Genomic DNA, 15,188 nt, shown 5'->3' with positions numbered 1-15,188 from the left:
AATGACCTTTTGTGTTTGTCAAAGATTGGTGGGTATTTATTTTTCTGACAAACAGATGTTTAGTCTGTGCTTCAAATGTAACACACAAAAGGCGCAAACTGTGGCTAGGCTGGGATGAGGAATTCTGGGCCGCATCACAATATTGCTCTGAGTCAGTAGTCTTTATAATAAGGTAACGTTAAATGGGCCACTGCTGCTGTGAACCCCACTAATGAAGGCTCTTTAGACTTTATTCTGTTTGGCCGCAGTCTGGATGCCCTTATGGATCCTCAGCGGAGACAAACTCCTGATATGGCTTTAAATTTAAAGCAGCGTAGGGTTTTTGTTTCAGCGTACAGGGCTTTAGATCCACAGGTTGGCGGGGAGGTGTGTTAGTTTCATCCCCAGGACGGGGCCCCTCCGGCTGGGACCGTGCTCACTGCCCTCTCCCTGTTGCAGGATGATCAAGGAGCACCCCCTGCCCCCGGGCTGGGAGATGAAGTACACCGCAGAGGGAGTCCGATATTTTGTGGACCACAACTCACGCACCACCACCTTTAAAGACCCCCGACCCGGGTTTGAGTCAGGGTAAATATTCTCTTAGCCCTTCCTCCCAAATCTGCTTTTGAAAAAAAGTATGTCACAGGCCGAGGCAAAGACATTCTGAGGAAACGATCATTCAGTTCATGGACGAAAAATACATGTAAAGTGAACTCAATCAAAACATCTTTTAAGTTTTTTTATTATAGCACAATGTTTTTGCCTGGGTCTGACATAACTGCATTGTTAATAGTAATTTAAACAATCCCCTCGTTTTGTGAAAACCTTAAAGATCATGATAAAAGTTAAAGCTATATCTTAATCTGAACTCCATTATCTTTTTTTTTATTTTTTATCTGCATCGTTATTGAGCCCATGTTTTATCCATTGCCTTTCATTTCTTTTTTTTTTTTAACAAAATATTTCTTTAGGCCAGACAGAGTCACCTTAAGCCTTACAGATATTTTAACAAGAAGTCCTTTTTTATAACAGCAACATGTTCATGCTAGCGCACACACACTCACACACACACACACACCTCTTCCCCTCAGCCTGTGGATGTTTGCCTTGCCTTGAAGCAGTCTCAAATCTCACCGCAAAAGTTAGGAGAATGTGCAGATGTGCGACAAGAGATCCACTGCAGACTGCGCTGGCATGTGTGTGGGTGTGTGTGTGTGTGTGTGTGTGTGCTGGTGTTTGTGCCTTTCTGTGTTTCTGTTCATCATACAAGTGTGTTTTAGCTTGTGGCGTGCTTGTGTGTGCGTGTGTGTGCATCTGCAAGCTGCGTTTGATGCTGATATTTGAAAATATTTTTAGGCCAACGGTTATGGAGGCCTTTTGAAAGAGTCTCAACTGTTTTTACTCTGAATCCTGCAGCAGTGTGTGTCCGCGGCCAGCGCTCTGCCGCTGCGGTCTCCATTTCCTAACCCAAACCGAGATGTGCCCGGCAGCTCGGCAAGCACAAACCCGACGCATTAGAGGCCTCCTTCTTCTTCTCCCGCCCCCCCAAATTTCACCCTCTCTCCTCCCTTCCTCACATTATCTCTCTAACTCTCTTTCTTTCTCTCTGTGTCTCAGCCTCTCCGGTGCTGACAAGGCACATATCCAGCGTGTGTGTGCAGTGGGTTGGTGGAGCTTATACTAACACAGCTGCAGGCCCAGACTCACCTCTGCCTCTGAGACCCAGACACACACAGTCGTTATTTCGAACAGAATGGCTGCTGGTGTGAATTTAATATTTGCTTTTTGTCTCTGGTCTGAAACCTGGAACATGAGGGCCTCCTAAAGGAGATCGTCATTTTTCTGTTGTAAAATTGACTGAGTCTCTCTCTTTGTATGTGTGTGTGTGTGTGTGTGGGTGTTTGTGCATGCGTGTGTGTGCGTGCAGGTCACGGCAGGGCGGTTCACCTGGTGCTTACGACCGCAGCTTCAGGTGGAAGTACCACCAGTTCCGTTTCCTGTGCCATGTAAGTGTTCACTACAGTCTCAAGCCACTTCAAAACTGTCCCTGTCGACACACCTCACCACGATCTACGTGTTTGCGTCTATCGCTGGAGTTTTGGTTTGTTTAAGTTATGCCGATAGTTTTGTTTTATATACTCAGATTTTGTTATATCTTTCTATTAGATTTTTGGCCCCATCCCAACATAGTTTGGGTTTTGAGGAGCAGAATTCTTTAACTTCAGGCTACATATATGTGATAGAATTTTTAAATTATTGACTGCATTTGATTTATCATCAGTGGTTAACTAGAACCAGATTCTGCTGAATTAAAGCAAGTATCATAACTAAATATATCACTATAACACAAGTACTCACCCATGTTTAGCTTAGCGAGGGTGTTTCTGGCAAAGACTTACGAGTCAAATTTGGATTGGCGTTAAAGTTAGAAGATGTTTGTGTTAATCAGCAGCTGTCAGCGTCTTTAAAGACTTTTCGGGAGGTTTGCTGACTCAAACCTTTGTAACAATTAATTGTTTAACATATAGACTTCTTTTTAGCTTTACGGTGATGCTAACTTCTTGATGTATTTATGTTATTTTTTATTTTGTCTCTGTCTAGTCCAATGCCTTGCCCAGCCACGTAAAGATCTCGGTGTCCAGACAGACGCTGTTTGAGGACTCGTTTCAGCAGGTCAGAGACAAAGAAAACACACTCCTGTCCTACATTTAAATATAACTACACCGATTGTGTTTAGTTTGCCAAAAAAAAAAAAAAATCACCACATAATTATGGGATCCACTCATAGTACTTGTTTTTTTGTTGTGTTTTGTTGTTTGAAATTCAAAAAGCTGTATTTTGAAGCTTTTGTATGCACTTTATTTACACTCAAAGTACTAAAAAATGTCCAGTTTGAATTTTTTTTGTAAATTAGAAAATGTTCAGCGGGCCAAATTTGTCCAGAGAGTTGTGAGTTGAGTATGACTGATTTAGAGGATGAAAACACACATTATTCATTTCAGACTTCACTCAGTGACTGAGCCATCATTATCTTTCACAGCAAGGAAAATAAAAGATGAAGATAGATGTTTAATCCACTTCGTACTCATCTCCAGTTTTCTGTCAGTCTCAAATGTTGCCTGTTAAAAAATATTTGTATTTATAGTCATGTATGTCTTGTTCTTTTTTGTTGTTTTTTTTTTATATCAGATCATGAATGTGAAGCCATACGACCTTCGCCGCAGACTCTACATCATTATGAGAGGAGAGGAGGGGCTAGACTATGGCGGCATCGCCAGGTGAGAGCAACAAAAAAAACAATGCACCCTTCTCTAATTTTGTTTTTAAATGTTGTTTATGGTGATGGTGTTTTTTTCCTTCTCCTGATGCCGCTGCACAGACTTCCTCCTTGAATTTAAACAGCTTTTATGTTGGTGTTAACTTCAGTTTCAGGCAGGATTGATTTTGAAAAATCACATAGAGGCACTGAGGTGTTGAAAATGCTGATTTTCTATTCTCTGTAAATCCTTAACTTATTATTTCTCTGGTGTGTCAGAGATTTGTGTGTGTGTGTGTGAGGATTCTCACTTGTAACCGGCAATCGCACAACACCTCCTACCCTCTTGCAACATCTCTGTCCTCCTTCCCTTACCCCACCCCTCCATCCACCCATCACATGTATCCATCCTGCCCCCTGCATCTGCTGTCCTCCAGGTCTTCCTCTCTGTATATGTTGTTATTTTTCTGTTGGCAGTGTTCTCATTTTTCTGTTTGGTTTTGCATTGTGTCTCTGTCTCCGGTGTCACGTCAGTGGTTTTACCCTATGGTAGGTGACATCATGCTGTTCTACCACAGGGTAGAACCACGGACGGGATGTTGTGAGGTGTCTGCGTCCGTCCGTCCTTCAGTCAGTCCATATCCCTCCCCTCCCATAAACCCCAAGGGGGAGGGCAGGGGCCTTGGGAGCACTAGGGGCTGGTGCTGCAGCTGGTGGTGGTGGTGATAGTGGGCCCTCATTCTCTCTAACATGCATCCTTCCACAGTCTGTTTGTGTCTATTTTATTCTGCCCTGTTGTATTTATCCGCCATGTTATATGTATTGTCCCCATGTAATTTATATGTGCAAATTTGTTGATGTACTATATGTTCTAATTTATACCGCTAGACAGAGTACACTGATAAAATTCTTATTTTTGACAGCTTTTCATGCAACATTACCACAAAAAATAGCTTAGATGAAGAGAAAATAGTCTTATTTAAGTTATAATTCTTCATCTTGTTTATTTGCCAGAATCTGAATCCGAGAAGGATTTATTGCTAAGTAGGTTGTTATTTACATTTGCTTTGGTATTTTCATACATTAAACTTACAATAAACATTTTAAGAGGAATAAATTAAGACAAAGCACTGCTTCATTCAGAAATTACATATAGAATAGAAAAATTTACATTAAAAAATGCACCTTTAAAAAATACCATGACATAATAAATGTGTACAGCTTCGCTGTTTTAGAATAAGCTGTACAGTTTTGTGCAAGATTTGCAAAAATATTTAGCAGTGGATGTGCAAAAGTTAACAGTAAATATGTGCAATGTGCAACCCTTCTGTTTCTGAGATTACAATATAAAGATTATTACCACTCATATCAGTCCTGGCTCTGTTTAAATGTAGTAAAATCTGTCAACGTGGACCTCGAAAGTTCAGAAATTATCACATTATATCTGTTTTTTTACATGGCGAATAACTGACGTGGAGTTATGTACATTATCGATCTAAAACATTCATTAAATGAGAAGCTGTAAACTGACATTTTTTGCCAAACGTAATTCAGGATTTCTTTATTCAGAATTTAATTTAATTCAGGATTTGGAAACCTCCATTAAATTCATCTGAAGTAACATTAAATGACTCAGAGTGCAGTCCTCACACTCTGCTTTACTAAGATGACCTTGTCACATTTAGAAGGTGGTAGTTATTTTCAAAATACTAACAAAGAAAAAATATTAAATACTTCATTAAGTAATCTCTAACCTCGGTGGAGTTGTACTCAAAGTTAAACCTGCGTGAAACTCACAGACTCAGTATTGTGATGTAATGAAACAGAGAGCCAGCATCTCCTCCCTGAATCCTCTAGTCTTTCTCTATAAATGATGTTCATTCATTCATTAATCCTAAATTAATATGTCAAACAAACCTGGGACTACTTGAAGGATAAGCACGGATTTAGACACTGGGATGAGTCCACAGAACCAAACCTGCCAATCAGTCGACTTCAGACCTGAACTTAGGCTATAATCAGTTTATTACAAAATTCAATCATACAATGTGTCATTCCTCTGAAGAGGTAGAATAACTGTGCAATATTGTGAGTTCTGTTATTTTGTTTTATATTTTCTTATAAACTGTGCTCGTTGATATTGTTCTGTGCTCTGAATAAATGGACTGTGATTGTTTTTGTCTTTTCTCCATCATCTGTCATATATTTTATCTGCCCTTGCTCTTGAGCACAAAAAGTGCTACTTCTTATTATAAAAATCCCCATTGTTATAACAGTAATTAACCTTGATCCCTGTGTCAAAATGTGCTGTGCTGAGAAGTTGAATTTAAGGGAACTGGGTCTGGAAATTCCTTGAATAGTCCTTGAATTTGATGTTTAACTAGTTGTTTGAACCCTGTAATAGTTTTTTTGCTTCCACTGTTTCCTCCACTTCCTCTTTAGACAAGTCTTTGATAAATAATTGATAGTTCTGACATGTTAATTTACAGAATCATACATAATACTTCCTGATATGTGACAGTATTGCACCCCTGCCATCATCACTCAGGCCTTGAGACAGTATCGCATCTTCTTTCCTGCCTTAATGTTGATGTCCTCTCGTTCTGCAGGGAGTGGTTCTTCCTGCTCTCCCACGAGGTGCTGAACCCCATGTACTGTTTGTTTGAATACGCCGGCAAGAACAACTACTGCCTGCAGATCAACCCGGCCTCCTCCATCAACCCCGACCACCTCACATACTTCCGCTTCATCGGACGCTTCATCGCCATGGTGAGCTTCACCTTGGTTTTATTAAATCATGCTTGAGATTTGGTTTGCTTTCAGGGAGATTACAGAACTTTAAAACTGAACTACAACAGGCATCATCTGTTATTTGCTGTTTTTACTTTTACTCTGTTACACTTGCTTGCCAGTCTAGTTATTTTTTTGTATTTTTGTCGCAGAAAATGCTGCCTCAAACATCTTCTGATACTGAAATGCCATTTGTAAAATCAACTTTTTAAACAACTTGTTTCATTGTCGCTAGTAGTTATTGCACCCAAGCAACCTTTGCAACTCCAAAATCCATGTCTTTATTTTGATATTTTGCCAAGAGGACTTCTCCAAAAACATCACTTTAAGAGGTGTCAGTGCCTGCAGAGATGCAAACTGCAGCACTTTTTTGTCAGAGCAGCAGATAACTGAGCTCCTTTCAGCCACTCTTTCAGCCACCACCATCTGTGTTAAAAAAGGATAGAAGAAGAAATAAAGCAGAACAGTGTGAAAACAATAAAACCGAGCATTGTGGTGTAGTGGAGGAGGATTTAACATATGAGAAGCTGGCTGAGTCACAGAGCTGCTTTGAGGCTTTCAAATGTTCCTGTTAAAAAGGATGAATCATGGAGATTTCTAGTTATTTTGATCTGAATACTAATTCAGTTCCTTTTTGTCATTATGACAAGCATAAAACTTTAAGGAAAACACAAGTTGACAAGTATTTACTGTATTGATATCGACATTTTGCCCCAAATATCCATTGTTGGTTGTGGTATCTCAGAAGCTGTATCTGTCTGACCTTCTATTTGACTCCATTTATATGCAGAGCAATATTTAAAGCATAATTTGATGACAGCATTAGTCCACGTTGTGTAGAGCAGTGTTCCCGCAGATCCTTAAAGTGTTAAAAGACATTCAGTTTATTAGTTTAGAAACAAGGCCTTAATTGGAATTAAAATGTCTTACATCGATCTTTCAAAAGTCTTAAAAATGCTAAGACACTGGAAGTCAGATTTGATTCATCTTTTTGCAAAATCTTAAAATAATCTGTAATAATTTAATAATTATATATTATAATAATTTATTGTGACGCAGAACAGGATAGAGGATCATCCAATGAAATGAGAAATGAACCTGCTATTTTGAGGAGAAATCTGTAAATCTTGGGTTACGCCCCCTGACCAGTGTTGCCACCTGGGTAGTGACTTCGTTATGGACGGTACCATCCTATCACTCAAAGCAGCCGCACTTGCATAACTTAAAGCTTAAAGTCTTCTATGTTTTAAAGATCTGTACAATTCAGTAGTTTTCAGGTTTTGGTGTCTACAGTGTATAAACATGATGTCCAGTATGTTCTATAATGTCCCTCTTTCTGGGATCAACTCCAGAAAGCTGTAGGTCCCAAAACCGACACCCCCACCCCTCCTTCCGTCTGCCACCCCACCCCTCACCCACATCATGACCTCACTGCCGCACCCAGCCCACACCCGCCAGCAGCTGCCTATATTTAGTCCTAAAATGCACTTTGCTGACTTCCCTTATAAAGATGCTTGTCTCTACCGAGTCTCAACTACCAAACCCTGTCGCTGCCTCCTTTTCTTCCTCTTTTCTTTACCTTTTTTACTTTCCATCCCTTCCCCTCACTTTCCGCTGACACCCTCTCCTCTGTCTATAAATCTTCCTGTCTCTGTGTGTGTGTGTGTGTCTCGCTGGCTGTGAGACAGACACATGGTCAGTCAGGATACAGTAGGACAGAGCAGACTGACTGAGTCAGTCATTGGGCGTCTGTGTTGTTCTTGGCTCATCACAGCTCTGAGCCCTCTGTGGTTTTTTTAACATTAAACAGCTCCATCTGGCCGAGTCTGCTCACTTTCTGTGAACACACACACACACACACACACACACACACACACACACTGAGCAAAAATTGTGACTTGGTTTGAAGCAATTTTGAATGTATTTGTGTTAAGTGCACACAAAGGCTTCAGTTATCTTTGTGTTTTGTCTCTGTTTTTAATCTAAGTGAAAATAAGGATAAAAGGTGGAGAATAAATCACCAGAATGTCATTTTGTAGTCAAATCTTCGCTGGCAGCAGCTACAGTGTCAGTTCTCCCCAGGACCAATCAGAAACACATAGTATACGATTTACAGCTGAAGTTGTGGAAACATGCGAAAATGAAACTTTTGTGACTTGAATCAGTTGTTCTTTTGTCGTGTGTATAAGCAGGTATTGGGTGTCTGATGCTTAATGATTTCAACAGATGAAGTGAGCAGAATTAAATCAGGCCGCCATGATTCTAGAAATAAAAGCCCCATTCATGTTTCCTGTAAAGGTGACTGGCTGTTAAAACATTTTTAACACTTGAATGGGCACGAAACAATCCCCAGTGAATCATCAGTAAAACGCTAAGCGACTGAGATGAAAATATTTATGAATTTGTAAAGAACAAATTTGAACCACATGTCACCACCGGCCGTGCAAAAACACCATAATATCACAAAATTACAGCAGGGGAAAAATTTCCCCTCCACTTCTCTGCTTTGTAAGATCACATCATGAGTTAATTTTTTATGTATGCCTCTCTGAATTTGAGCAGTAAAGACCTGGAAATGTTCATTATTGTTGTTACTAACGTTACAAATCCTTCCTGCAGGCTTTGTATCATGGAAAGTTCATCGACACCGGCTTCACGCTGCCCTTTTACAAGCGAATGCTGGACAAGAAACCCACGCTTAAAGACCTGGAGTCCATAGACCCTGAGTTTTATAACTCCATCATGTGGGTCAAGTAAGTACTGCAGGATAAGTTATATCTTTGTGTGTTACTATGTTACGCTGACAAGGGCAGAAAGAGGAAGAAAATAATCAGTAAAAACATTTTTCCATTTTTCTTTTAATATAATTCTCTATATGTTTTTTTACAAGAAAACTCCAGGTGTGTAGGCCATTATGAAATCAGTCATGTCAAAAAAAAAGAAAAATTGAACTATTTATTAATTAAAACATTAAATTGATATTAGATATTAATGAATTAAATCTTCATTTAATGTGTTTTCCAAGGATAACTGACCTTTAAAACCGATGAGGTGTAGCTATAAAGGTATACTCTGCAGGATTTTCTTATAAGAACGATGTATAGACTCATACAAAAGTAATCCCTCTCTCATCGCTTATGACCCACTCTGTGTGTGTTTTTCTGCACAGACTTTGCCCTCTTACTGAACTTTCATATTTCATCTTCTTATTTTCTGCGTTTGGGATGTTTATGTGTGTGCACCCCCAACACAGTCAGGTGAGGGGGCTTAATACAAAGGTGGCAACCAGATGCCAGACAGTATGCAGCAAGCATCAAAGAGAAGGCGCTAAAAAAAAACTTGTTAATATAGCCAGCAGAAATTACAAACCAGTGATTCTGGGGTTGACTTTTACTTTCACTTTCGCTGGCGAGCGTGTTCGACAATCCAGCATTGTATACCCTGAAATATTCACAGCCCCAAAGAAGTTAACATACCCTTACCCTAACGGCTGTGTAGTAGGTGATTTAAAATGTAAAAGATTTATCCATTTTGTAAAAATTAAGCTGTGTAGCAAAAAGTACTGCCTTTAGTTTAGGTTGTTTGTGTGTGTGTGTTTCCAGAGAGAACAACCTGGAGGAGTGTGGCGTGGAGCTGTATTTTGCACAGGACATGGAGATCCTGGGAAAGGTTTCCACTCACCAGCTGAAGGATGATGGAGAGAACGAGCTGGTCACCGAGGAAAATAAGGAAGAGTACATCAGGTATGATAACAAGCAGAGACAGCTACTGAAACTAAAGAGACAAAAATTCAAACTTCATCATTAAAAGTCTAAATGATACCAGCGGTGGAGAGCCAAACATAAAAACCAACCAACGGCTCTTCCAGGGTTCCTGTGGATCCTTAAAAAGTCTTAAAAGGCATTGGAATCATTAATCCAAAAATAAGGTCTTTTTATGGGTAGGAGTTTAGTCTTTTTCCTGACTTTACTTTGTAAAATCTTAAAATAATTGGTGGTAGTTATATGTTTTTTTTAATCACAAAATTTACTGAATGCTTTTAACATTAACAACACCAAAAAGAGATGTTTTATGTTACAATAAATATTTGGAGAAAATTCTTCCTTACCCTAAGTAATAGATGTCAGTTCATGTTTTTTCTGCAATTTTGTTTTTGGAAAATTAGTTTAGATTTCATTCTGTGTGGCATTAATTAATTCTTTAAAAGTCTGAAATCCAGCTCAAGAAATCCTTTTTTCCGTCCCTCAGCCTGCTGACGGACTGGAGGTTCACCCGCGGGGTGGAGGAGCAGACCAAAGCCTTCCTGGACGGCTTCAACGAAGTGGTTCCTCTGGAGTGGCTTCGATACTTCGATGAGAAAGAGCTGGAGGTGAGGAGGAGCAGGGGGAGGGCTGTGATAGGGAGAGCAGGCTTCTCAGAGCTTGAAAACTAATGAAACAAAGTCCTTTGAAAGTCAGGACAAGTGTAATGACTGGAAGCCTTCAGTAGTAGATTAAAATGTTCATAATCCAGTCATAAGTAGCCAGCCTTTGACAGTTTCTGCTCACTAAAATTTAATGTCATATTTTAGACTCGACAGTGATAGTTAATGGAGTTTATATTAGCAGATATGTCATTTGCTGTGTTTAGTGAGAAAGAAGACATTTCAGTGTTGTTTCCTCTTTTTTTTAATGGTTAAACTGATCTCGAACGTAGTTTTTAAAAAAAGTCCTAAATGTAGTGTTCTGGTACTTCAAAATAAAAGAAAATCTCTTCTCGTATGGGCAAAATGATAGCAGTTAAACTTAATTTATATTTATATTGTATGTGATACAAAAAGGTGCGTTACAATGTACTTCAAAATAATTGAAAACATAGCAGAAATTATTTATTTAAAGAAAAATAAAGAAATCAGAGATGCTAAAATACAATTAACAGTGAGGTAAAATTTTCTAGAAAAATAAGTTTTGAAAGACGAGTGTCTTTTAAAAAAATCTTAGCAAAGTGCACACTCTCAAATCTGTTTGGAGGCAAATCCAGAGTGGCGGTGTATGAACCAAAGGCAGCATCATCTTTTTACCTATTTTTTGTCTGTTTCAGTGGTTTAGTTTATAAATATTTCCTGACTGGTGGACAGTTTGACTCCTGCTGCAGCTGAGCTCTTTCCCAGCATGTACTCATTTCTAACACACACAGAGGATTAAATTAAAATTAGTTAGAATGAAATTAGTGTTGAGTAGAGATGGGAAATACTGTGACCTACTGTGTTAATACTGTCCTGTCCTGTGACGTCCTCTGCCCACTGAGTCAGACAAATGAGAGGAAAAAAGGACACACAAGTTCAGCGGACTTGAAACATCATTTTGTTTGTTGCAGCTGATGCTGTGTGGGATGCAGGAGATCGACTTGGCCGACTGGCAGAAGAACACCATCTATAGACATTACACCAAGAACAGCAAGCAGATCCACTGGTTCTGGCAGGTATGGACACACTGCGGTTCAGTCAGACATCACAGAGGCTTCCATCTAAACACACACATCTGTTATGATGGAGTACATGTGTCCCGCTGTGTGTGTGAGCTCTGATGTGCCGCTGAATGACGGAGTTGTGTTCCGGCAGGTGGTGAAAGAGATGGACAACGAGAAGAGGATCCGTCTGCTTCAGTTTGTTACAGGAACCTGTCGGCTGCCCGTTGGAGGCTTCGCTGAGCTCATAGGTACGCAACGCTGATTCACACAACACCACAACCATAATGATGCGATATCATCGTCCTTTAGAGATTTTTGTGGTTTAAGGATATTTGGCATAAGTCACGATGGCTCTCCACTATATATTTGTTGAGATTTTATTTTTCCAAGGCGACTGTGAACACATCATCAATCATCGATCATTTGGGGTAGATCTTTTTTCCACCACAATACGGTTGTCTCATACTCAGTATTCACTTTTCTGTTTTTACTGATCAGCGCTGAGCAACAGTCAAATGCAATTCGCCACCTCCAAGAGAAATTTCAAGTTATTGTATCCCAGCTTTCCCAGTATTTGTACTTAAGGCTTTTAATTTGAAAATTCTGCATGACATTTCACTAACAGCATCTGAACATTGGTCAGGAAAAGCCAAAAAGTTAAAACAAAACAAATAAACAAACAAAGAAATAAAACTAACCTAAATCTTAATTTATATGCTTTTCTAAGACCATTACCAGGAAATGTGTTGCCAGCCTTTTTAATAATTGATTAATTACTTTGAGTAATATTAGGAGAAAAACAAAACGTATGTTTTCAGCTTATTAAATGGAACTATTTATTCCTCTATGACACCAAAAACCTATCTATAATTTCTGGAGAAAACAGGACATTTGAGGACATCATCTTGGGCTTTGGGAAACACTTTTTCTCCATTTTATAACATTTCATAGACCAAACAACTAATTGATTAATTGAGAAAATAACTGAAAGTGAAAATGGTTAGTTACAGCCCTAATATTTGATGACATACCTTTTTTTACCCCATGCAGGAAGTAACGGTCCCCAGAAGTTCTGCATAGATAAGGTGGGGAAGGAGACTTGGCTTCCAAGAAGCCACACATGGTGAGCTGCTGTCTTATCTGTTAACATGATAAACATTGTGTGTCAAAATAATCCAAACTCAAAAGGTTGCTTTTAGATTTTATGGGTGATGTTCCTGGAGACAAGAGGAAGACTGTAGGAGGAAGGGAAGAAGTTGCAATTAAAAAGCTCAAAAAAGCTGACAAGTGCACCTTTAAGATTAGATAGTGTTGTGCTGGATTACATGCTGCATTTTTTATTCAGAATCTTTTTTGTGTAGGTAAGCCATTTAAAGGTCCAGTTTTAAGGATTTAGGGGCATCTATTGGCAGAGACTGAATATAAAATTCATAATTATGTTATCATTAGTGTATAGTCTCCCGACGATAAGAGTAATATTTTTGTCACCTTGGAATGAGCCGTTTGTATCTACATCTAAAGTGGGACAAGCCAAACACTGACTCCAGATACAGCCATTTGTGTTTCTGTGTCGGCCTCTGTTATTTTATAACATGCTTTACACACAGGAGACGTTTCAGTTTTTTTGCGATATGCAACTTCACTGCTAGATTCCACTAAACCCTACACACTGGACCTTCAACCCTTTAAAACCTGTGGAAATTGGCTCGATTTCCTTTAAAACAAGGGAGGCGACAAGCAACTTCACAAGCAGTGTTTTTGCAATTTGCAGGAAATTTCTTTCCAAGTTGCCAGTTATATTCTTCCAATGTTTTCAAAAGAAATTAAACTAATTTTCTCAGGTTTCAGAGGTTTAAATGTTTGTGAAAGGCATATGAATGCAGCACAAAAAAAAACAGATGTTGATCCAGGTGTTAAATAGTTAAACCAGCGTTTAATCTCATGGTGATCAAGAGAAAAGATTAAAAACATTCATACATTAATCACACTTGGGTAGAATGTGATCATAACAGTGTTTTGGAGCTCCGGCAGGATAAGATCATTTGGTTTGAAGGAAGATGAGACAGATGAGACAGAATCAGACGGCTTCATATCAGTCATTTGAAAAGAGGACATCACTGACAGGGACACATCTGCTAATGTCAAACTAACATACGGAGCAACACTATTGCTCTGTGTCTGAGTCAGTACTTTTGCCAGACAGAGCTGTGGTTTTTCCACTCTGTGAATCCACAGAGAGAAATGACTAATGGTGACCTGCCTGTCTCCTCCTGTTTGTCTTTTCCTCACAGCTTCAACCGTCTGGACCTGCCGCCCTACAGGAGCCTGGAGCAGCTCCGAGAGAAACTCCTGTTCGCCATCGAGGAGACGGAGGGATTTGGACAGGAGTGACGCAGGAAACGGACACAAGACAGATAAAGGAGAACATTTAATTCAATGGGATAGTTTTTTTTTGTTATTAATATATATAATTTTGCATTTGTTAATCACAGGGCTGAGAAATCACCTGTCATCTATAGCCCCTCACCTGGAGGGGATCATTTTGTGAACTGAATCATGGGAGCTGTGAGATGAGGACACAGGAACATAGAGGAAGAGTGTGTATGCTTACCTGTGTGTATGTGTGTGGTTGCTCACATTAATGCCATTGTGTATATGCATATAAATGGTGTGTATGTCAATGTGGGTTTGACAGGACGGCACATACAGAGAATTATATTTGACTAGAGTCTCACCCCCCACATATACACCGATTCACTGCTTAGAAATGCACCGAAACCAGACAACAGGATAGTTTTAATGTAAGCAGCAACTCACAACAGCAGCAGCACAGCTACCCACAAATGCAGTATAACATATCTACAAGAGAGAGAGAGAAATACATTTTTTAACATTTTAAAAGTAACAAGAGAAAGAGACGGACAGTGTGAGAGAAAGAGAGGCAGTGTGTGAGTGCATGTGTGTGTCCGAGAGACAGAGTGCTGTTATCATGTACAAGTGCACCTCTGTTACAGAGGCTAGAGAGATGAAATGTGATTTTATTTTTTATTTTTCTGTTACTTGTGAAAATTCAGCATTTTTCTTCTGTACATAACTAAAATAAATGAGACTTCAATCTTGAGCTGTGTTGATGCTCTTTCTTTTAAGAGACGGTTTGACGCACATAAAGGGTTTATATAAAAACAAACAAACGTTAAGGTTGTCAAGGTTAGAATTTGGTGGTTGACAGTCAAAAGTCAAGGTCACTCTGACCTCACAAAAATGTTTTTGGCCAAAGCTCAATAATTCAAATGCTTTTTATGAAAAAAAAAATCACACACATATCCAGTAGATGGAAAATAATGAAGCAATGACATTTTATATCCAAAGATCAGAGGTGAACCTCACTGTGACATTATAATGTTCTGCAAAAATACTTTTCTAGCCATTAATAGACACCATAACTCAAGAGCAGAGAGGTGACATTTGGTCAGATTCTGAATTGCTGACACTCATAGGTCTTCTGTGCAGGGCAAGATGTGTGTGAAGTGTCTGTGTTTTTACAGACACAGATGCAAACCGTAAGTGCAACTTGAGTGGTTTGCAGAGGCAAACAGCAGTGAAGCAGTCATTCTAGTTTCTTCCTGTCACTCTTGAAAGACTGTGGTTCAAATAGAGCCTTTCTATTTGAATTACATGTAAATCGTGATCTCCTTGCTCCCTCCTCTCCACCTCT

General features: G+C 39.3%; 1 protein-coding gene across 2 annotated transcripts in view; it reads left to right on the top strand.

Annotated features, from left to right (window-relative positions):
* Positions 1–14,572, top strand: part of wwp2 (WW domain containing E3 ubiquitin protein ligase 2) — a 60,322-nt gene extending 45,750 nt beyond the window's left edge. The window contains exons 13-24 of one of the 2 annotated variants that reach the window (XM_042495626.1): positions 439–567; positions 1,907–1,985; positions 2,581–2,652; positions 3,169–3,257; positions 5,845–6,004; positions 8,645–8,778; positions 9,628–9,768; positions 10,274–10,394; positions 11,381–11,485; positions 11,625–11,721; positions 12,524–12,596; positions 13,765–14,572. In XM_042495626.1, the coding sequence (XP_042351560.1) occupies positions 439–567; positions 1,907–1,985; positions 2,581–2,652; positions 3,169–3,257; positions 5,845–6,004; positions 8,645–8,778; positions 9,628–9,768; positions 10,274–10,394; positions 11,381–11,485; positions 11,625–11,721; positions 12,524–12,596; positions 13,765–13,864 (1,300 nt within the window). In that variant the 3' untranslated portion in view covers positions 13,865–14,572. The remainder of the gene's footprint in view (positions 1–438; positions 568–1,906; positions 1,986–2,580; positions 2,653–3,168; positions 3,258–5,844; positions 6,005–8,644; positions 8,779–9,627; positions 9,769–10,273; positions 10,395–11,380; positions 11,486–11,624; positions 11,722–12,523; positions 12,597–13,764) is intronic. The other variant, XM_042495627.1, reaches the window with a different exon arrangement.
* The last annotated feature ends 616 nt before the right edge of the window (positions 14,573–15,188 follow it).

This window comes from Plectropomus leopardus, chromosome 11 (genome assembly GCF_008729295.1).
Source record: "Plectropomus leopardus isolate mb chromosome 11, YSFRI_Pleo_2.0, whole genome shotgun sequence".
Classification (NCBI taxonomy): domain Eukaryota; kingdom Metazoa; phylum Chordata; class Actinopteri; order Perciformes; family Serranidae; genus Plectropomus; species Plectropomus leopardus.
This window is presented reverse-complemented; position numbering and strand designations above follow the sequence as displayed.